The sequence below is a fragment of the Poecilia mexicana genome, unplaced genomic scaffold (genome assembly GCF_051168715.1).
Source record: "Poecilia mexicana isolate PSO_F unplaced genomic scaffold, ASM5116871v1 scaffold_2, whole genome shotgun sequence".
Classification (NCBI taxonomy): Eukaryota; Metazoa; Chordata; class Actinopteri; order Cyprinodontiformes; family Poeciliidae; genus Poecilia; species Poecilia mexicana.
The window spans coordinates 9,768,627-9,792,253 of NW_028263371.1; the positions used below are offsets into that span (position 1 = coordinate 9,768,627).

At 40.2% G+C, this 23,627-nt stretch overlaps 1 protein-coding gene across 1 annotated transcript in view; it reads left to right on the forward strand.

The window, feature by feature from the left end:
* Positions 1-20,860, forward strand: part of clybl (citrate lyase beta like) — a 74,346-nt gene extending 53,486 nt beyond the window's left edge. The window contains exons 3-8 of the mRNA XM_088010435.1: positions 3,906-4,094; positions 10,327-10,428; positions 11,624-11,717; positions 13,085-13,252; positions 17,024-17,148; positions 18,601-20,860. Of these exons, the coding sequence (XP_087866561.1) occupies positions 3,906-4,094; positions 10,327-10,428; positions 11,624-11,717; positions 13,085-13,252; positions 17,024-17,148; positions 18,601-18,696 (774 nt within the window). The 3' untranslated portion in view covers positions 18,697-20,860. The remainder of the gene's footprint in view (positions 1-3,905; positions 4,095-10,326; positions 10,429-11,623; positions 11,718-13,084; positions 13,253-17,023; positions 17,149-18,600) is intronic.
* Positions 20,861-23,627: the final 2,767 nt, after the last annotated feature.

Genomic DNA, 23,627 nt, shown 5'->3' on the forward strand with positions numbered 1-23,627 from the left:
CCTCGGACATTATTATGTTGGGTTTGATTTAAACATAAATATGAGATGTATAAGTATATATTTTTAAATCACTGCCTCCATTTAAAATCGACAAACCCTTAAAGGTGTATACCGTTTTGCAACTTTTGTTTCAAAATGTCCATATTTCTTTTCATGTGCAGAATTGAGAAATGTCAAAAATTGTATGGAAAAAGACAACCGAGTTCACGTGAGTAGAAAACGTAACTAAAAGTTGCTGAAGAGTTATGTGAAACTTGAGTCTGCATGACACAATGCCAGCACAAGATGAAATTAATAAAGGCAAGCCTGTAGTTCAGGCTGAATTCATGAGGTGAAATTTTATATGGATATTCATTCAGTGAGGAGGAAGAAGTCAGGTGAACGGTTTCAAAACAGTAGCTTGAGAGACTTAGCCAACTAGCTGTCTAATAAGGATTTACAGCAGCATTTAGGCAGATGTTTTACTTGTGCGGGTAAAATTTTACTATAGTAATGTATCTGTCAAAATCCCTTCAGAACAAAAATTCTAGTAAGGTAATTTTATTTATATCGCACATTTTCAACAACAAGGCAATTCAAAGTGCTTTACATGAGTTAAAAGGAAATACAAACAAAATAACAAACCAAAGGAAAGAAAAAAGAGGAAAGAAAACTAATCTAATGTTCTAAAGTATGTAAACTAAGTGCTCCTGTTCAGGGTTGCTAAGTATCTAATTCCATTTCTAAATAGTGAGTACTCTACAGTTTCTGATAAAATAAGCTAAAGAGTGACTGATCTAATTCCTTTTCTGGGTTAAAGTGAGTACTCCACAATTCTAAGTTTGTTCTAAATCCTTTTCTGGGTTAAAAGTAATATAAACTAAGCAGTGACTGTTCATGTTAAGTATTTCTGGATTCCAAGTTCGTAGTTATTCTATTTCTGATTCCATTTCTGGGCTGTGTAGTATTGATCTAAATAGCGCGTACTCCACAATTTCTGATATTACTAATAAACTAAAATAATCCTTTTCTCGGTTAAATAGGGAGTACTCCACCGTTTCTAATAAAAAGAGAAAGGGACACATTAGAGCAGATGGCAACATTCAGACAAAACAAAGGGCAAAACAAAGACACAAGTGAAGGCGGTGACGTCACAGGGCCATGAAGCCAGGTGGCCGAGGCTCCTAGCAAAGTCCGATAAAGGTGTTGTTATCGAGGAATGATGTCCTTGGGAGCGCTCAGCTTCACAACTCCATGGATACAGGAGAGGGTGAGGTGGGAAGGAGCATTATGTTTACATATCTTCAAGGAGATTAGAGATATGCAGCCCTTCCAAGGCCACACGGGGAAAGCCAATTCATAAACAGAATGTCTTAGGTCGGGAAGATTATAAATTTCAATCTTCCCTAAAGTCTCTCCGATACATCTCAGTTCTCAATCATCCAAATTAGTTTGGTCGTTCCACTGAGCCGAAACTAGCAACTTCTCCTAGATCGATTCCAAGTCGTTAGTGAGATTTAGAGTCCTCGTCTCTGTCCACACAAACAGTTTGAGTGTTCACTAGTTCGGCCAAGTCAGTCACAAATTTGTCGATAATCCAGGAATCCACAAACTACAAACAGCAGAAATCCTGTTATCATGAATAAATTCAGAGTGAATCCCGCCAGGTGTGTCCCCACAGGACAAGAGGGCTCTCCTGTGCCCAGACTTCTCGTCGAAAATTTGATCCATTGCATTGAGAGACCGGTTGACCAGATCCATAATTTGTAGATCTGCATGATGTACAAGGAAAGGCTCCAAAAATATAGAAGTCAGGACAAAAACAGAGCAAGCAGGGCAGACAAGGGCAGGGAGGGAGCAGAGGGAAAAAGTGTCCGCCTTCATTTAGAGCAAGAGAGAAAGTGTTACTAGAACAGTTTACTTTTAACGACCCATTTAGTAATTGTTTGAAACACATTAAGAGTGAATGGAAGTAGTAGCTAAAGTCTTAGAATTGAGTAATGCAGCCATTAACTTATTATTAAGATCACCAATCACCACACGGCTCCAACCCATAGTCACTATAAGCTAATGCTACATATGAGGCGGACCAAAGTTAAAATACAAAATTCATTAGCAGCTGCAGTGAAACACTTTTTTTTGTCTTTCAAAGTAGAATTTTAGAACATGTTGTGGGTTTTCTAAGATTCACACAGGGTCATAATTATACATACAGTCTCAAATTTACACATTCACTCCTATATTTGACTAATTTTCCCTCTGCAAGCTCCAGAGAAACCAGTCACATTCTAAATTTTAACACTTTTAAGCAAGATTCAAAATCTTCAATTGAGTTGAACTCTAGAATATTTATGGTAACACGGTTCATTCCTTCCAGAACCATTTAAGATGCATGTTTGTGGTCACTGTCTGATTGCAACCCTCGACTGTGTTCAGTTTTCCTCAAAATTCCTTTTAATTTAAGTTAAAATATATTATATTAGTCTCTCCACCTTGTGCAGTGTGTAGCAGTGTCTCGTTGACTTCTACCTTCCTCACTGCTTTTTACAAATCATTAATATTTCAAAATGGTATTTAGCTCATACCTTAAAGTGATTTGCTTCATCTGAGCATAAAACTGTTCTCCAGATGGGATTTAGTTTGTCCATATTGGCAGCTGCATATACAATTGGAGCTTGAAAGTTTGAATGTTGAATTTGGAGCAGGTGCTTCTTTCTCGGTCGGCACTCTCTCTGTAACCTGGAGATGGAAAACCACAGCTCATTGTGGACGGTGACGCAGGTATTCTGGGATTCATGCTGATGGTTAGTGTTTGTGAACTTCTCAGCAGAATCTTATTTTCTGTACATTTGAGAGATAATTTCAGATCTACTCTGTTCAAAACACATCTGTTTTTTATGGACAGGAGAATATTATTTCCTGTCAGGGTTAAGAGCGACTAAAGGATCTGAAGTTTATATTGAAAACAGCTTCGATCAGTTAGAAATATACAATTGCTTATTTTGCATATGTTTACATGTTGTCTTGACAACTGATGCAAAAATCTTCATTTTGGTACAGCCAGACTGAATGTTGGATGTTGCTGTGTTGAAGATGCATGACTCATTTGATCTGCATGTATTTTACATTTAGACGTAAACATTGCAAAGTCTATACTTATTGCAGTACATTTTTATTCATTTAAAACCTATGTTTGCTGTAGTGTCATAAGATTTATTCACACAGTCAGATATATTATAAGCAATTATTGCACAAAATGTTTCTGTGACGTTCATAGTTTTTTTTTTTTTATCAGGAAAGTACAAAATGTATTTTAGCCAATCTTTCCAGAATAATAACTCTTTTGATTCATAAATGGAAATGTTCAGCCAATCAACTGACTGCTTATTTTCTCATGTTGCCCGCTCTTCAGACTGTATAGACGTGGTAAAAAGGAAAGAAAAACTTTTTCTTTTTCACAGTGGGAGTTCTCAAATGCTTTATCACATATTATTTACGCCAAATTGATGCATAAACTCTTTGATCACTCATTTATTATTATTTTTGTGCTTGTGCTCAACGCAATTTAAAAAGCTACATATCTATTAAGGACATTTGACTTTGATTGCATTCCTGTCGTGTTTTTCAATTATAATTTGATGAATATAAATGATTATTGTTTTGAATGTTAAGTGGCTGCTGAAATACGCAAGCCATCATTAAAATAACCTCATTTCGTCCACAGTGAAGGTGATAACTTCACACAGTTAAAATGATTGAACGCGTTTTGCGTTAATTTCAACCTGCAGTAGAGTCAAAAGGTTCCTAAAATAATCACAATTGATGTGTGTGTGTGTGTGCGTGTGTGTGTGTGTGTGTGTGTGTGTGTGTGTGTGTGTGTGTGTGTGTGTGTGTGTGTGTGTGTCTTGTATGTCTCTGTTTGGTAGGCTGAAGCCAGAGAGACCATCGCTCGGATGTTGGGGGAGCTGGACTTGGGCCGGACTGAGAAGTGTGTGAGGGTAAATTCGGTTTCCAGTGGCCTCACTGAGGCTGACCTGCAAGTGGTTCTTCAAGCAGAGGTTCTTCCTCCAGCCATCATGCTGCCCAAAGTGGAGGACATTCACGAAGTCAAATGGGTGAGCTTCAGAGCCAGCTGTCCAAAATCTATTTATTTTTCCAGCGTTCAATAATAATGTACATTTTTATTATTTTTTTCACCATCAGATAAACTAAAAAATACTTTAAACACTTAAGCAGGACTTTCATTGGTATTTGGTGTTTCTTTGGTTTTGTGTTTGGGTTAGAAGTATATTTTGGGTCGTAGCTACATTGTAAATACTGTAAATATTACAGCCTTCGTGTGGATTTCGTAGAGAATGTTGATCTCCACTCTGAGGTTTCCAACATTTACAAATGGGTGTTTCTGGACGAGCTGAAGTTTAGAGCTAATAGGGATTAAACAGAACTTTGCTGTACTCCATTTATCCTTCCTGTTGTCTCTCGCTGCCTGGTAGAACCGTAGATATGTTTCAACAAACTCTTCAAACAGCTTTTGTGCTTCATCATAAATACCTTACTGTTACGAAAGTAGCTAACTTTGAGGCTCCTTCACTCAGGAGCCACATCTACACTAAAAATAGTTTTAATCACAACTACTTAGCACTTTATAAGGTACAATTTACTTCTTAGAGAATGTTGCATTTTGGCTCTTCTGACCTGCTGATCAGGCAAGGAAATGATCTGAATCTGGTTACAAGCCAGGTTATTAAGCTTCTCTAGTTTTTTTCTGTCTTAGTTTAATATACTGTAATTGAAATTCTTTATACTGATGAAAACAAGAGTGTGTGGTTAAATTTGTTAGGGCCCAGTGATACTCCACTTCCATGAGTAGCCAAGTGCTTTATATGCTGTTTAACACACAAACATGCGTTGACTATCATGAAACATGGCTGTGCTGTAAATTGTTACATCTAGGGAGCACATTCCCAGTTATTGGCGACTCTGGTAAAGATGTGATTCCCTAAAAAGAGTGGTTGCTATGGAGACTTTGTGACCCCCTCACCCCACAACAGTTCTTAAAGTCACTTTGAAGATTGTTTAACCTTCCTATTCTCCTCAGTCTTTTTTTTTTTCTATAAATTTATAACTTTACACCGTCAGAGCATCACAAAAACAAATACTGTTCTAAAAATTGTACTTATCCATTATCAAAAATAGGTATGTGCAGCAGCTGCATTAATAGTTCAGATCTACAGCGAAATTGCATTTCTGTTTTCTTTTTGAAACCCAAGCAGAGCATTTACTGATGCTCACATGAAACTGACAAAATGTTTCAAACTGCGAAAGTAACAATCACATCCACACTAAGATGTTTTGGGTTTGAAAGCATCATCAGTTTGAGCTTATCACTGTTATTGCCAAAATCTTTTTATTTATATATTTATGCTAATTATGCAAAAAAAAAAAAAGTCTGTTCGTACTCCGTATTTGACATGTTCTCTTGTCTTTTCCATTTTGAAGAGTGACAAGAACACAGCGTGTCATATTTTTACCCAGTGAAAACAGGAAGTCATGGATTACTATGTAGACACTGGAGTCAGCATAAGAAAATTAAGTATAAATGGAAAACATGTCATAGATGCATTTGCTATATAGAAACATTTGGTGGTGCTACTATTTGTGGCTCAGATAATTTTGCTCAAATAAATCATATCCAAACAAATATATATATATATATATATATATATATATATATATATATATATATATATATATATATATATATATATATATATATATATATATATAATATTCATACAAAATGAATGTAACACAAATTGAAGACTGGAATTTTTCCAAATATTTTGGTGTAATTATCAAATATTGTGGTGCAATTGCATAAAAGAATACAGTTATCCAAGAGCTTGTCTGACGCCTTTAAAAGGGTTTTTAATAATCATGTTTTTGGAAATAACATAAATACATGTAGTTAAGAGGCATTTGTCATCGACCGTGCCTGTGGGTTTTCGTAAAAGGCTGCTGTACGGATGTCAAGCTCTCAAAGGTCAGGAGAGAGGGACATCATTAATGTAGACCTTTTTGATCAGCTCCATATGCTTCACTTACCACAAAATAAAAACTACAAATGTCAGTTTTTTTGTTCTTTTCTTTTTTTCATTATTTGCATGGCAATAGTTCAAAGATAATAAATATGCTTCAAACTTCTGAATACTTGAGCTTTTGATTTTATTACAGGCAAATGTTCTGTTCAACTTTTTTTCTTTTTTCTTAAGTGGCTAATATAGCCCTTTTAAAGGCTTCGGTTAAATCTGTTGTGAAAGGCATGTGTCTGGTCTGGTCTGGTCGGAAACCTTCGCAAACACACGAACGTCCCCGCACACACCCACACCCACACATACACACACACACATACACACACTAATATGTACGCATACATGGTCTAGTGGCAGGCGCAGGAAGTTTTTAACTAGTGGTTTTAATTAGAACACGTCTATTTCCTGCTGCCCTTTCTTTCTTCCCAGCATAATTGCTGACAGGTGTTCGCTTATTCACTGCTCCAGCTTTTCATCCTGCACTACTTTTATTCTCTTCAAAAAGACACTTTTGTCATGCATTTTTTTCCTTTTAAAATTATTATTGTTATTATTGGAAGATTAAAAAAAAAAAAAAAAACCTGATGGCTAATTAAAAGCTGTATGACACAGATAACTGCCTGCTATTCCCCCCTCCCCCCTTTCGTGACACTAATGCGCTTGATTGTACGTTTATTCAAGTCCACCTACACTCTGGCTATTAAGCTTACCGCGCTTCTGTCGTGATTTATTTGTGCGTTTCTGCACCAGCGGGCGCACGCACGCTCCAGAGACAGAAGACAAGTTCTGCACTGGGCTTCGACTCTGTCATGCATGCTCATCTGATGTCACCTCGGTCCCTCACAGCTCTTTCCGTCTGTGCCCTTACCCAGACTTTTCCCTCTGTGTGTGTGTGTGTGTGTGTGTGTGTGTGTGTGTGTGTGTGTGTGTGTGTGTTTGTGTTGTAAGCATGTGTCTGATTCTCTCCGTTCTTGTTAGGCCGGGCAGTAAATCCGTCACTTGTTTATTTTTCACCCCTTTTTTTTTTTATTGATATTGGCACAGGAACCTTCAGCCTGATTTGTCGCTAAAAGATGGACTTGCTTGTTTCTCTTTGTGCTGAACTCTTTTGCCCGGCCTTTCTGCTCTCCTCCAGCCCCTTGTGTGACTGACAGGCCTTATTGGGCTGTAACAGGCGTAAACCCCCCTCCACACACGCACTCTTTTGTTCGAGGACAATTCTCACACAGATTCGGAGCCGTGCGCATTCTTTGCCCACCACACTATTTGGTGTGCACCGGGGACCAAAAGAATCGCGCCCTGTCCCGCTCCTCCTCCTCTTCTACTCCTCCTCCCGTCCCCTCCCCTCATCCCCTTCTCTCCGCTTCCCCTCTGTGAAATGAACACTTCAGCAGGCCGGAAACATTTAATCTGGCCCCCTTTTGAAGAAAATTAATTGAAACTTGTCCCACTATAGCCTCCTTTCTCGCGCCCGTCTCTCCCTCCTTCTCTTTTCATGATTGCGAGTCGAAAATTGTCAGAGGGCTTGTTTGCATCGTGGCTCTCAAAGGCAAGGAGAGGTGTTATTTCTTCCCTTGTAACAATTCTTTTATTTATTTATTTATTTATTTTTTCAATTCTGCCCTGAATGGCACCGTAAAGGGTCTTAGTTTTGATAGCCATCGACAGTTAATGGTTGCTGTGAGTGTCAGAGTGACAACAGCCACTATAGCGCCTCTTATGCTAGTAAATCGGACCCTTAAGGTGTATAATAGTTGAAGAGGAGAGTTTTGAGGAAGGACAGAAACATGTAATCATGGAAGTGTTCTGTTTCTTTTCTTCTTCTTCTTTTTGTCCCGTGGAGCCATCACCTGGCTCTCTCGGTAGGATCCAAACCGCTCGCCCGGCCAGCGGCGACGTCTGCTGGATTCCCCGACAACGAGGCCACATCAGTCTGGGTCTCCTCTGTCACAGAAATGGGTTTATCTACACCCTCTTTTCACACTCCGTCTCAGACCCCCGCCCCATCCCCTCAAGCCCCACTCCCACCCCAACCTCCCCAAAAAAAAAAACCCTTCCTGTGTTGGCGAGGGAGGGGGGCATATTATGCTAAAACCCCCAGCGTTAGTTTTTATGTTGCCATAGCAGCCTTGCTCCCACAGGGTTGTGACCTCAGATGATTACAGTACAAAGCCTATTGGGTCTTGAAAACCTCTTTGAAGATGAAAAGTCTTTGATGGTTTGTATTTATGCAAATCTCCCCGATATGATTTATCCAACCGAGATTGAATGGAGAGATGATTAAAATTGCCTCTATTTTTTTTTTTTTCTTTTCCGAACCTCTTCAATGGAGGTCCACTCTTTCAGTTTTCAGAACAAGAGTGGTGAGTGTGAGGGCTATTGTGCTCCTCATTCGGACAAATAGTCATGATGTACCTGGGGTTATTTGTAATGTTTATACGTTTATTTATTTTTATTTCTGATGTCTTAAAGGAGCAGACGGAGAGGAAGGGGGAACTCTGAGGTAGACATTTCTTCTCTGAGCTTTTGCTCTCTCTCTTCTTTCTGTCTTTTTTTTTTTTTTCCCTTTTTGTCTGGCTTTGAAAGGAAATATCTGACGGAGGGGGCTTTTGTGTGTTTCCAGATGATAGATTTAGGAATTTGGGCAACCCCACTGGCAGTCCAGGGCTAGCTGTGAACTGGTCTGTTGGAAAAAATCGGAATGCTTTGGTCTTCAAAGAATTAAACTCGGGTTTTAAAACCCTACTTTAGGTGAGCTTGCATATTAGCAGGAGTCGTGCAGCATAAAGGCCTCGGCAAAGTGTCACATCGTTCTCTGATTGTTGCTGCGCTCTCCCCTGTTCCCCGCCACGGAGGAGGCACGCGGAAAACAGAATAATGCGGTGGTAAAAACACGCTCAAAGACGTCCCAAGTCTTGTTTCTTCTTCCTTTTCCTGCACTTTTGTTTCTTCTCTGTGCGTGTGTGCGTGGGTGCATTTACATGTCTGCATGCTCTCTCAGGGGAGCACAAGCTGTAGTGGAGGAGAACCTCTGAAAGAAGGTAGAGCAGAACACTTCAGACGAAGGGGGGAACCCTGGTGTTAATGTAAAATATTTTATTTCTTCGCTTTTGTTGCTGCTCTCCTGTGCTTGCTCCCTGCGCCACGTGAGCCTCCACAGATGTGTTTCTGAATAAGGACTGAAACTGCCAAGGCGCAGGTAATAAAGGTGTCGGGATTTCCGTCAAACGAGGAATTTTAACGTATGAAGACATTCCCCCCCCGGCCCCCCACCCCGCTCCGCCGTTTTTGAAAACTGTTGTAATCCTTTGCGGTTGTTACCGCAGAACAACGCATCTAAATTTAAAGTGACAGAGTTTTCGACATTGCAAAGGCGTGCAATTGAAAGAAAATGATTACGTTGTTTTCATGATGTTTTATGCATTCAAACCCCTTTTCCTCTGCCACCTATGAATAAAATCCACTCCATAATTTCCTAGCTAGCTTTTGCTGTTTGTACAATTCATATTGAGCCCCCTCCCCACTTGCCTGATCCACCCCCAACTAAAACCCATTGCAGTGTTTTTTACCTAGCTTTTGTTGTTTACAAAATTTGTATTCAGCCCCTTTTACTTGGCTACCCTTAACTAAAATCCAGTGCACAGTTTTGTAGCTGGATCTTGTTGTTTGTTGAATTTGCATTCGGCCCATTTCCATTGCAACTCTTTGTGCCATTTCTTGGCTCCTATTTGCTGTTTGTATCATTTCTGTCCATCCCCCTTTATTCTGCTACCCCTGGATAAACTCTAGTGCCTGGTGCTTTTAAAACTAAACAATTCTATTTCTCTGGTTGAATGTAAATGTTGATACTTGTAAAAGGTGCTGCTACGTCACCAGGTCCATCATGAAAATGGTTTTTGTCTGGTGAAATAAAGGTTATTGTCATTATAATGTGTTATGCTGTTAATATAATTTGTAAATACTAATGAAGTGATAAAAGTACACTGACAAATTCAACCAAATGTTAAAAAGAGTGTCGGGTTACATAAAAAATGGAATGAGAAAACATTTGTTTGTTTTCCCCCTCAGAGTTAAAGGTATTTGTGTCACTAAAAACCTATTTTCCCACTTATCTGGACTGTGTAAACATGATTGGCTGAAAGCGCTGCAAGTAAATTAATTTATTGCGATTGCTGAGTGCTTTATTGTCTCCCAGTCACACAGAACCGTGGGTGCTGTTAATGAGCGGAGCCTGAGACGTTGCCCGTGTGTTCAGTTTGTTGACAGGTTTCAGCACAACTTGAAAGGACGGACGCTGACAGAACCCGTTCGCCTCGTCACCTTCGTGGAAACCGCTGCGGGCCTGCTCAATTTTAAGGTAGATTACGAGTGAATAAAAGGGAAAACTGCAAACGTTAGAGATTTTTTTTTTTTTTTTTTTTTTTGCTGTTTGTTCATCGTTGGCTTTAGATTAAAGACTCCCATCAGCGTGAGGAGAACTCGACAACATCCGGAAAGAAACAGGATCTGAAGCTCCTCCACCGCCTCTCAAAATGCCCTCCGTCCTCAGTCGTCCTGACATTGTTTAATTAGTGCTAATTTAATATCCTCATAGTGAGAAAATTCTTCAGGACATTTCAGTTGGAGTCAGTCAGATTTCCCTAACAGTGCAGCATGACCTTCAGCTTCTTGGAGGGGTAAAGAGAGCAGATTTGGGGAGCAACCAGCTGGCAGTCCTTCTTTTGGTTCATCTGTCAATTCTTCAGTATAATTCTCCGACCGCGTTTGTGATCGTGTGTGTGTGTGTGTGTGTGTGTGTGTGTGTGTGTGTGTGTGTGTGTGTGTGCCTGTGCTTGTGCCTGTGCATGTGTGTTTTGTTGGCGGTTAGGAGGGGAGGGGGGGATACGAGGGTTTGCCTGTTTCTGCTTTCTTGAGCAAACCCTTTATTTTCGCCCAGACTGAACACCAGGTAACAAACTTGCTGTAGCACAGCTAGAGGCGGTATTAATTTGTAGCTGGGAAAAAAAAGAAAAAAAAAAAAAAGCCTGAAAAACATCCGACTAAATGTCACTCTTTACTACAGACAGTCCAGGTTTTTGTTCTTTCAGTCGTGACTGCGGCTGCTAGTCTAATGCGCTTTTATCTATAACACCTGTGTGGCTTTTAATTATGTTTTGTTCCAATCTTTTAGCGAACCCCGAGCTGATTTCTGGCCAAAAACAATAAATTAACGAGCAATTTCCTGGATGAAACGGTTAATATTTCCCTACTGGTGCTGTTAGATGTGTGCACAAATGCAATTTTGTCCTTCAAGTCAAAATATAATTTAAAAGAAACATGAGATAACAGAGGAGGGGGGGGAATGCAGTTTTGCAAAAATCCTGTAGAGTTCAAGACTATCTATTCCTGATAAAACATCAGAACTAATCCATGCGATGAATTCACAGATTATTATTATTATTTTTTGTTTTGTTTGCTCGTGGTTGTTTCTGTGTTTTTGACGTTGAAAATGTGTCTCTGCTGTCCGGCTGCTCCTGCTGCTGTTATGCTGAGTGTATTTTGTTCTCTGTCAGGCCGTGTGTGAGGAAATCCGCCAACTCTCTCCCAGGGCTGGGCTCCACCATGACGGCGTGGTGTTTGGCTCCGATGACTTCTGTGCCAGCATAGGTGTCGGTCGCACTCTGCGCTTACATTTCCACACTCTTAAATACCAGCAGATTAGATATTCACACTATTACTTTTTGTGCAGTGCTTTGCAAAAATATTCAAGTCACTTAAACCTTTCCACCTTTTTGACTTTAAAACAACAAACAACATATTTTTTGTTTGGATTTGAAACTGACTGGGCGACGCAGAGTTGTGGCAAGTGTGGTGTGCATATGCATACACCTAAATAATATCTGGTGCAGTCATTTGTCTTCAGGAATCGCTTCGCTAGTTCACAAAGCCCACGTGTGTTCAGTTTAGTCTCTGTGTAAATCCAGCTGTTCTGCGAAGGCCTCAGCAGTTTGTCACGTAACATTAGTGGATAATCAGCATCATGACGACCGAGGAGTACGCCAGATGCCGCTGGGACAATACTGCGGAGAAGTTTTAGACAGGGTTAGATTATTAAACAAACAGACTAAGACATCACCTTTCACCTAAGCTGACAGGCAGGGTAAGGAGATCATTAATCAGAGAAGCAGCCACGATGCCCTTGTTCCCTGGTTACAGGAAAACTATTAGCCATGAACTAAACAGGCCTTTTCATTTATAAAACGGAAAACCAAGATGTAACATCACTAAGCACACACAAAGCTGATAGATACGTGGTAGTGGCAGCATCATGCTGTGAGATGCTTTTCTTCAAAAGAAGCAGGAAAGTTGGTCAGAGTATAAACGGAAGATGGAGTTCAATACAGAAACAAACCTGTTAGCAGCTGCGGAGAACTTGAGACTGAAGCTGAAGGCTCGCCTCCAGATGAAAACAATGGCTTGTTAAAACGGTCCAGTCAAAGTCTAGACCTGAATTAAACTGGGGAATATTTGGCGGGACTTGAAAATGAACTCGCAGAGTGCTACGCTTACGCTATTTTGCAAAGGAGAAAAGGGCGAAAACGATCCGCCTCTAAACAACTAACCCCTGTAGAGATGTACTCCTAAGCACTTGCTGTTTTCTTCTGTGAAAATGCGGTTCTTGTACATGTTGACTCGTGGCGGCTGAATACAATTGCACACCGCACTTTTCAGATTTATAGTGGTGAAAAGGCATGTATCGTTTTCCTTTCACTTTAAAACGAACGCTTTGTTTCGATCCATCACATAATTCCCTTACAAAAAAGAACTGAATGTTTGTTGTAATCAAACAAAATGTGAACATTTTGAAAGATAAGTAAAGGATTTGTATGAAAATCTGTATATTTCAATGTTTATCCCTCCTGTTGGGTGATTTGAAGAGCCTCCTTCTAAGTGTAGAGCCACTGTATGTGTTATTTATTACCTCTCACTCCTCTGCCTCAGCATTCTTGCCTTTGCCTCCCGGCCCTCCTCAGGTGCCACGCGGACTAAGGATGCCAGAGAGCTGCTCTACGCGAGGCAGAAGGTGGTGGTGACCACCAAGGCTTTTGGGCTGCAGGCCATCGACCTGGTTTACATCGACTATAAAGATGTGGAGGGACTGAGGCTACAGGCCAAGGAGGGAGCTCTCATGGGTTTCACCGGTAACATCTCTGCCTCTTTCTCTGACTGTAATCATGACTAATATCCTCCAGGTGCTCCTTTGATAACTGCGCTCGCTTCCCGTTATCGGTTTTTGTTGTTAATTGTGTGCCGTATCGTTTCTGCATCCTCCCTGTGGGAGAACATTACAAAGGTCTCATCTGCAAAAAGCACTCAAGATGTCCCACTATTTAGATTTGTTCTTTTGTAACGACGGCATCGGCATGAAATGATATCTATCTGTGCTTCACAACTGATCAATTTAGAGTCTGCTTCCACTCTCGGTAAATATTAATAATTTAGACAACTGCATCCCGAGGAGTCTGTGTTCTAGTCAGTGCCGGTTTTTTAGCCCGTGGCTCTCTGTCCAGAGCGGTATATCCTTGGGGGGCAGCATTAGCTCTCATAAAATGTCGACATTTTCAGTTGCACGCTTAACAAATTTCCTTTATCCCAGTTTTGTGTCCATTCAGTGGAAAGCACTGCCCCACCATCGCTAGTTAAAATGTCAAATATGTACCTACATAGCTGGATCATATACAAAATTCTGACTGGTACTGGCAGATCAATAGCCTTTACTATTTCTAACAAGTTATTTAAGAAAAGGTTTGAAGGTTTTTTTTTTCTTTTTTTCGTGAATGTGTTTCATAGCAATTCTTGCCACGTTTTCTAGCTTTGTTATTTTAATCTCATTTAGTTATTTTATCCATCAAGAAGTCAAAATTAAATATATCTCCATTTGGAAGTGGGGACCTAAGTAGCTGAATCTCATGGTTTCTACAGCAGTGAGAGTTCCTCAAGGCATTAGTTGCCATGAAAGGGGAAAAAAAATGGCAAAGAGACATTGAATCAATGACCTGCTCTTCACGGGGCATGTATCGAAGCACACAAAATACCTGCACATCATGTTATATCAGTGTGTAGGTTGCACTTCTTGCTGCTTCCCACTGAAACTCACCCAGGTGACCTTGTTTGCCACTTCCGCCCTACCGTGTGTTGCACGGGTGTGTGCGTGTGTTTTGTTGTCTATCCTATTTCTGCATCTTAAGAGCTACACTCGGCACACGATTCCTCAAGCTTAGGCAGAGAATAGACCGAAAAGCCCTTTTTGTTAATTGTTTGTGTTTGTTTGGGCCTGACAGATTTGCAGTTTATCTCTCGGCGCATGAGGTCTGCAAAGCTGGGGAGGGGGAAACAGCTGGTTGATGAAATAAATGGTTCGGTTTGAAAGGGAGCAGAAGCATTTAAAGCAGTGGATTAGTGCCGTGCGAGCCGTGGGCACTCGGTATAATCTTGGTTAGTAGCTATTACTGGCCCATGTGTGCTTAAGCAATAATACGGCGCTGCCAGAAGCTCTACCTGTGCAGTAATTGACCTTGGCACAACCTAAGCTGGGAGCAGCACCCATTAAGCGCAGAGTACAGAACACCAGTGCTCCGTACTGGGGAGCTTAGGACAGAATTGTTTTGAACTGATGTGCACATCAGAAGATAATGCAGTATCATCTTTCATAATAGTGTAGTTAAATATTTTATTAACTTCTTATTTTATATAGTCTGAGCTCTTGGTTTGCAGTTTTTTTTTTTTTAGAGATAGAAAAACATTTCCTCTGCTCTCAGGGACCACATTTCACTTCAGTCCCTAGGACCCTGTCCATCACTCGCCTGAGAGCACTTTGCTAAATAGCCGTCCTCCAATAAGGTGCCAACCCCACACGGCAGCCCGGGATTGGCTGCAGGGCGTGAATGATGCATTTTGGGAGAACCAATGGATTGTAACTAAGGGCACCTGAGTCACCCAGCCTGCCCTGTTGGAACCATCGTTCTCTTGTTGTCCTAAACAGCTGCACACACAAACACACACACACACACACACGCACACACACACGGGCTGACAGAAAGATGCACTTTTTTGTGGTAAAATATGACCATATTTTCTACAAAATATGGTCATATGGAAATAATACTTCAAGCTTTTTAGGTCTGAGACATAAATCTGTTCATCCTGTAGGTTGGCTACCCCCAGCCAAGTTCTTGTTTTTGTCTGTTTTTTGAAAAAATAGCTTAAAAATATGAAAGCAAAATCATTGTCATTATTCTATTGTAATATAGCATGCTTTCTCAATTAAAATGCATTCCTACATTTATGGTCACACCAGCTTTTGTACTATGTTTAGTATGATGTGAAAATGCAAACCAAGCACCTCAGAGTTAATGTGATCTTTGCCAGATCTTTTCTTCATGGGCTAACGTAGGGTGGGCAGAGCTTGATGAAGCAACTGAGTTCTCTCCTACCCCCCATTTCCCCTGCCCTCTTTTCTTTTCCTTTTCCTTTTTTTTTTTTTAACCCTACTCGCTCGTGCAGCCCGCCTGCACTGCCACCTTGAAGGATTTGTTGCTGGCGACAGAGCTAAGCCCTAAAGTGTCGGGTTCCCGCTGGCTGCCGCTGAGCCGCCGCTCTCGCCAGACATGTTCATAACCCTCAACTTTATCACTACAAGTTTGATCTGCAAATGTACACGGGATTATATCCGCAGCCTTCGCCCACATTTAACGGAGAAGATGGCTGTGTGTGTGTGTGAGATTGTGACCAACAGAGATATAACTCCTTGTTAGTCTTCAGTTTCAGTTTTTTAGAGGCAGACTTTTCTTTTGGTGTAGTTGTGTTTTCATTCCCATCTGTTTCACCCCAGTCTGTTTGGACATGCTGTCAGAGACAAGTCAGTTGTGTATTTCCATCTCCTCCTCTCTTATTACCTTTTTATCTTCCTGTTCATAATGCATCTCTTGCATAGAAGCTCTAAACTGATTTCCCCAACCTATTTTCTCTTTTTTGATCTATAGCTGCACATTGTTGTGTTTGCTATAAAGTAGAAAGTAATAACAAAAATATTGCTTTTTTTTGAGGGAAAACGGGTATATATTTCAGATCATTGATTTTTGAATACTCTGGGTCAATTCACACCAGGATATTTCTCTCTCTCATTTCCATTTTGTCCAGTTCTGCTTTGAATTTGTGCCAGTAGACAAACCGTTTTGAACTCAGCTATTTTATTTTGCTTCGTTTGCATTGGTAGATAAGTTCTTTTGACACAAAATGCCGATGAATAATCATGTCATCCATTGTGTTAATACACCCTGTGATATTTCCATCACATGTGGCCCACTTGAGTCTTGAAACATGACCTCTGATTACCAGTGCACTAAAATGCTTCGCCCTTCATCACAATGTACCCACCACTTTAAAGCTTTAGAATCTCAGCCGCTAAAAATAGACGTCGAGTATCAGCAAAGGAGGGCACTAAAAATATTTCCAAATGCATTATTTACACACATCCTACATTTTTTTTTCCAAATAAGCAATCCTTTGCTGCTGCAGTGTTGCACAAATTGATATTGTGATGACAACCTGTGTTTGGCACACAATCCAGCTCTACCTTTAATCGAAACAAAACAACTGAGGGATCACCTGCTATTAAATGACGTTGATCAAAGTCATAAAACTGCATGAATGAGCAGAAGAGAGAGAATGACAGTTGTTAAAGCAGGTACCGATTGATGCATGGTGTGTATGAAACGTCCCCAGGAAGATTGCTCCCTTTTTTTTTTTTTTTTTTTTTTTTTTTGGAAAAAAAAAAAAAAAGAAAGAAAAACTTAACAAAATGAAATGCTGAAAGGGCAAAAATTACCAGCATTATGCTGGAAAAAAAACAAAACATGCAGCTTCGACTAAAAGAGCTAAATGTTCCAGTGTGTGTGTGTGTCTCTTTGCAGGTAAGCAGGTCATTCACCCCGGGCAGATCCAGGCTGTGCAGGAGGAGTTCTCCCCGAGTCAAGACAGGGTCCAGTGGGCCGAGGAGCTCATTGCTGCTTTTGACCAGCATCAGAAAGAAGGAAAGGTAATAATAGGTGTAGAATCATGAATCATTTGTCTGAAATGATTTTAAACGCCAAACGAGACTTTAATATTATTTATTGTGTTTAGGCATGGGGGTTGTTACTGATGGAGATTCAAAAAGTTGATGATTAAAACTCTTACCATTTTACATTGCACAGTTCCCACAGATTAAAGTAATGAAGCCCTGACATGATCAGAACTGTTTTATTTGACTGTATGAAACATAAAGTAATGCAGAGCTCCCCTCTCCCCTACTTATTTCTACGCACTGCTCATCATCTACACCCTCCCCTCTCTCATAAAAAAGCTGAACTTCATTATTTTCAAACATTTCTGGTCTCGATAAAACCAGACGTGTTTAGAAATGAATGGCATCTCTGCCGTCACTCCTGTCAAGAAATGCATATTTGCATTTTTAGAGAGAACATTTTGTATATATATATATATATTAAAAAAAAAAACATTTTGGCAACATACAATTAAAACTACAGTTGGGAGGCCATGTATATGTGAAAAAGTCAACTGCATGCTCTCCCTGAGCAGATAGCCTGACTAATTAACAAGGCAAGATTATAGGTGCTAATTTAAAATGAGAAAATAACTAAAAGGTTGAAAACTACTAGTAAAATTAGTTTGTGCTCATGCTGTTTTTTAGGTCTGTGCGTCTAATTCAAAATAACAATATCCAAATGTTCTATGTAATTATTTTAACTGTAACAACAACAGCAGGGATAATTGTTCTTTGTGTATGAATAAAAACTAGTATAAAAGATTAAAGCTACACATATTCCTTTTTTTTCTTTCTTTTATTTTGCATAAATAGCCCAATGTAATGAAACTGCAGTGTTTTTACTTCAGAGTGTGATGCCATAGAAATCTAACACTGGCTCCTGCCTGGTTGTTTGTATTATAAAAGAGCAGCTATTACAGGACCCATCTGTAACTGGCCAGCATCTCTCTGCTGCCCGTACGCTGCGATGACACGGCTGTTTCTCTGCTCCGACGCTCACACTGATCCTTTGTGCGCGCACCTCCATGGCTCAGGCTGCGTACTGTACACCCCCGGGTGACTCTCAGGACAGTGAGGGGAGGGGAGTTGGGCCAATTAAGTGTACAATATTATTGTCCCTAATTTAGTGCATGGTTGGAGCCTGTGTGCCGAGCTCTGTGGGCTGTCTGCTGAGGTAATACACAATCTGCCCGCCACCTCTGTCTCCCTGCCAGGGCAGCGCCCGAAGGGATTCGCATCTTAGCCCTTCCCTCAGTCGAGCCCTTCGCGTGTTTCTGTGTGTATTTTATTTATTTCTTACTCTTTCTTTGTCTGTCCAGTTTCATGTCTGAGAAAAAACAAAACAAAACCATGCCAATATACTAACTCCCAAAACATTGACAGAATTTTGACCTGCTGCAACTGATTATATGTATGAAACGTGCAATGTTTGTTTCTCCTCAGGGTGCGTTCACCTTCCGCGGCAGCATGATTGACTTGCCCTCGCTGAAGCAGGCTCAGAACATCCTGACCCTCGCTGCGGCGGTGTCCAAGAAATAATCGGGAGGGCCGCATGGTCTGAAGCAGGACAGAGGAGACTGGAAATCTCACAGACAAAATGAGCACTTCGAAAAACTTTGCAAACTGTCCCCCTCGTGCAAGATTACAGTGGAAAACATGGTTTATATTTGTGTTATGACGGGAATATGTAGCTATTATCAGAATCTTACTTGAATTTGCTGTGGTGTGTGTGTGTGAGTAGTGTGAGCAGTGCGCGTTCACCATCATGTCACCGTGCAGCCTGCGCGCCCACACCCTCCGTCGCTTCAAAAGTCGTGATGAATGCTCTCCCATCAGCACGTCCTGGCAGGGGGAGGGCAGGGAAGGGGGGGCAAAGGGTAAACAAACAACACCACTCTGTTGTGGTGGGTCCATTCCTCGGGCCTCGTAGCTCCACTCGGGTTCCTCCGCCTGCCTTCAGATGAACATCCTCACGTTTTTGCATCATAAAAACTAAAGAAGAAACTCAATTTTGTTTGTGTTTTTATTTTTGACTACAAGGTAAATTGTGCGCAGCAACATTTTCACTCATTTTCTGCATTGGTGGCGACGTGGACTTACAGCGGCGTTCGTCGAAAATAGCTTCAGCGGAACATGAAAAATGAACTCCTTAATGAGCAGAGTGAAGAAGTCACAAATGAAAGCACAAAAGGGGTCTTTGTGGAACACTTGTCTGACTCGCAGAGGCTGTGAAGTGGGTGTGATGTTCGAGGAGAGACAGATTAGTGGCCATGTTGCTCCAGCAGACCAGGACCGAGGCTTTGTCTCTCTGACTGCGGATGGGAGGATAATTGAGGGGGTGTCGAATGGTTAATAGTGCCATTGGTGACCATGGTAATGAAAGGCGCCATACCACCTCTACCCCACCTCATCCGCACTCTCTCTCTCTCTCTTTTTTTTTTCATGTTTCTTTCCCTTTACTGTATGATGAATTGTGTCTGGGACAGACCCAGTGTCCATGCCAGTCCCGTCCAGACAAAATAAAAAAGAGAGAAAGACAGACAGAAACGGCTCCCGCGTCCAGCCAAAGACCCCGACAGTAAGCCGTCGCACTGGCAATCGGCCACATTGGTGACTCGAAACTGGTTCCCTCTTTGCTGCCATATGAACATATTGAGCTTGTTTTCAAACTCTAATGAAAAGAAAAATGTTTTGTTTGATTGAAATGTCATATTTGAAGCCGTTTTTGGACTTTCTGTGATGTTATCAAATGTGTAAACTCTAAAACAGTTAACATATAAGTTTGCCTTGATTGCTTAGAATGCAGCTTGTTGCCATGTTTTTTCTCTCTTTGAAATGTTTTCCTCTTGCTTGTGAAACTTTCGTACATTTGCATTAAAAAAAAAAAAAAAAATAAAAAATCGCTCCAGTTAAAAATGTTAAATCCAAATATGCTTGTAGTTTTAGGTCAAGTAAGTTATACAATTAATACGTTAACTTGATCTCTGGGATCAAGTAATAAAAAAAAAGAATAGGTGAGATGTATGAAACACAAACATGTGAACCAAGTTCATAAAGAGTCAGAAAAAGTACTGAATTTTTAAACGGTTAGTTTGTTACCATTTAAAGTTATATGTTAATTTTGTCTATATTTCTATTATTCATTCATTTTATTTTTCAGAAATGACTACTTATATTTATTTATTTATTTTTTTTTTTTGTTGCTCCGGCTTAAGATTTCACTGATGATGTTGTGATGAACCCAGAATGTCCAGTCGACCTTAACACACATTTCTGCTAGCCCAAGATGTTTACCGTAAAATAACAAGACATATCGATTCATTATTTTGATATTAAATAGTTAAATATGTCTTTTGGTGTTTTTTTAGGAAAGTTGTTGACTTTAGTTCTTTTTGTGTATTGTATGTTGGTTATATTTAGGAAATTCTCAAAAAAAAAAAATAACTGCAATAATTTGAAGTGCAACCGTTCAGACAGCTGTCTCCACTTACAATGCTCTGATCCAGTTTATGTTACAGCTCTGAAACAGAATCCAGGACAGAAAAAAATCTGGGTACACCCAACAACCGTTTTTGTTTGTTTGTTTGTTTGTTTTAGCTGCCATCACTGTCTTTTCCTATTCAAATCCTGTTTACCGTACTGAATCTGTAGAACCACCTGAGGTGCAATAAGTGTCAAATTAAAAATGTCCTACTTAGCGAGAGCAACTTTGGCTTTATGTTGCCGCATTCAGGTGAATTTCTAAGGCAATTAAAACATTATTTTCTACAGTAAAACAGCTTTCTCACAGCCCCTATTCAGAGTGCTGTGGAGGTGCATGAAAGGCCCTCAGAAAGCCATTTAGCCTCACATGGCTGTGAATGCCCCACGCTGCAAGCCCACCAGAGCGTAGCAGAGTGACTTTAGTTTTGCAGGAGCCCAGTTTGACGGGACAACTTGACTCTGCAAGCTGCTCTGCTCCAACAGGTGCCCCCCACCCACTGACAGGAAGGAAGACCTCAGAGCAGAAGAGGGTGGGGGGACTGCAACACGGCATCATTCAGGGACAAAGCAAGCTCCTCATGAGGATAAAGGAGCAAATGATTTGGACAGGTTTATATGTTGTTGTTTTTTTTAAGAAATGCAGTAGAAACCCCTTCTCCTGTTTTTCCACCCTAACATCTCTGTAGATTACAGGAATTTATCCCAGTCTGACTCTGCTGCGTAATTCTGCGTGACATTTCTATTATATAATAACGCGATGATGATAATAATATTAACAGTAATACAAATTCACGTCTTCGCTCGGCAGTCTTATTTAAATACACGTCTCCGGTATTCCCTGAGAGATTAAATTACAATTAACACGATTAGAAGCTCACAGGAAAAAAAAAAAAATGTGACGGGGAATCAATTAGGCAGCGAGCTGCGTTTCATAGCCCGGTAATGTGCCGGTCGAGATTGCTTTCATAAATAATGAGCGCTTCAGCGGAGGGAAGGAGAGAGAGAAAAGGCTCGTATGCAAAACACCGTGAGAGGAAAATTAAAACGAAATGTTTTACATATTTCCCCATTAATCCAAATGGGACCCGTGCGGCACAGATAGTTTTCTTCTAATTCCCCCCGCCTCCCTCCTGCCCGGGGATGCTCAAATAATGACTTGATGTTTTAATAGACTTCTAATGGCGATGTGTGACGGACTAATTGCACCGGCAGATTTTATTCCGAAGCAATAAGAAACGCCGCAGTTATGTGCGCGTGTGGCGCAGTTTGAGAGGAGAGGATTTATTTATTTGTTTATTTTTTTATATAACGGGAGCTGAGAGGGAGAGGAACACGTCTGACTTGTGCCAATTAACGTCCATTAATGCTGTTTGCATTAGCTGTGGAGCTGCTGTTGCTGTTGAAGCGATGTAAGCTCAGGCCTCAGAGAAACTGACAGAAGGGTCGTTCATGCGCGGCCCCTCAGGCGGACAGCTGAACGCTCCCTTACGCCCATCAGCTGAAAGTTAAAACGCTTTAAATAATAATAAAAAAAAGAAGTGAATTTCTGCTTTGCGTTCTTCAAGTTTAACCAGTAAATAGTTCATAATATGACATGAAACGATGCATTTTGAAGTAAAAAAAGAAAAGAAAGAAAAAGCCTCGGGCCTTTTAAACAATATCACAGCGAGCTCTTTTTTTTTAAACACATACGTGACAACATGAACCCCGGCAACCGACTTTATATATCTTAATGTTTCATTCTGATTATAAGCCATTTGTGAAGCCGCTTTGATGACCGTAGCAGTGAGCTTGGCTGGACGTGAAATCTACCAAGGCCTGTCTCTGCTGCGTCAGCTGGCACATTATACCATCACTAACTCAATTTAAAAGGGGCTTTAAATGTTCCTTTTTTTTAGCAAAGACAGAAAAAAAATGTAATTACTATAACTTACATTTACCATATGTTTGACAAAAATAAAAATAAATAACTTTTCGCTTGATTTTGTTTTGATTTGTTTTTCCATTTGCACAAGAGGCTGCATATATATATATATATATATATATAAAGCATGATCCACTTTGGCCTTTTCAGCGTTTACCCACCAACTCTGTGGCCCTTTACAGGCCATCTCTGTTCTTGAGTTTTCAACCTGTGCGCTGTTAAAACAAACTTTTAGAGTTTACCTGAAAAAGAAAATGATGTTCCTATATGTTATAGGGCAACACATTTGAATCTGAGTGCAAATTACTTTAGGTTATTAGTGTAAAACAGCTAAATTACAATATGTACCTTTTGAAGTTTCATCAGTGTTGAAAAGAAACAAAAAAAGTAAGAATTAGCTGGTGTGATGTAAACTGCCACAGAGTATAGAAAGTTCAGTTAGCCAGCAAAATTGTGTTTTTGTTTTTGTTGTTTTTGCTAAGCTAGTTAAGCATTATAGGCTACTAAAATAGCGATAAACTTTTTAAGTCTACTCAAGCAAAATTGCAGAAATCTTTTTCCTGACAGAAGCTAAGATAGCGATTGGCAACAGCTATTGGGGTCGAGAAGTACAGCTTGCTAACACGTTTGAGTTTAGCATTAGCATTGTTGCTAAGCAAGCTAGACTTGGATTTAAACTCCAACAAAGAAATTAAAGTGTGATAGTAGGTTTTTAACTTTTTACCAAGTTCATCCATTCACAATTCAGCCCATATAAACATAGATCCTTTGCTGTGGTCCCGTTTGACCTTTAGCATGTCAAACGATGCTAAATGTTAACGGAACCAAAATCTTCAGTTTAGAAAGTTCAGGATTTGTTACCCCAATAAAACAGACAGTGCTTTTAGGATCTAGCCACCACTGAACACTATTTCTACATTAACATAATTTGTTTTTAGGAAAGAACTATACTTTAGTGGCTAAAATTTAATACCCCGTATTCCTTTTTTTATAGTGTGGATTTATTATCAGCAGTTTTAGGATTGAATCACCTTAATTTTCAGATTATCTGCCCTTTAACTAA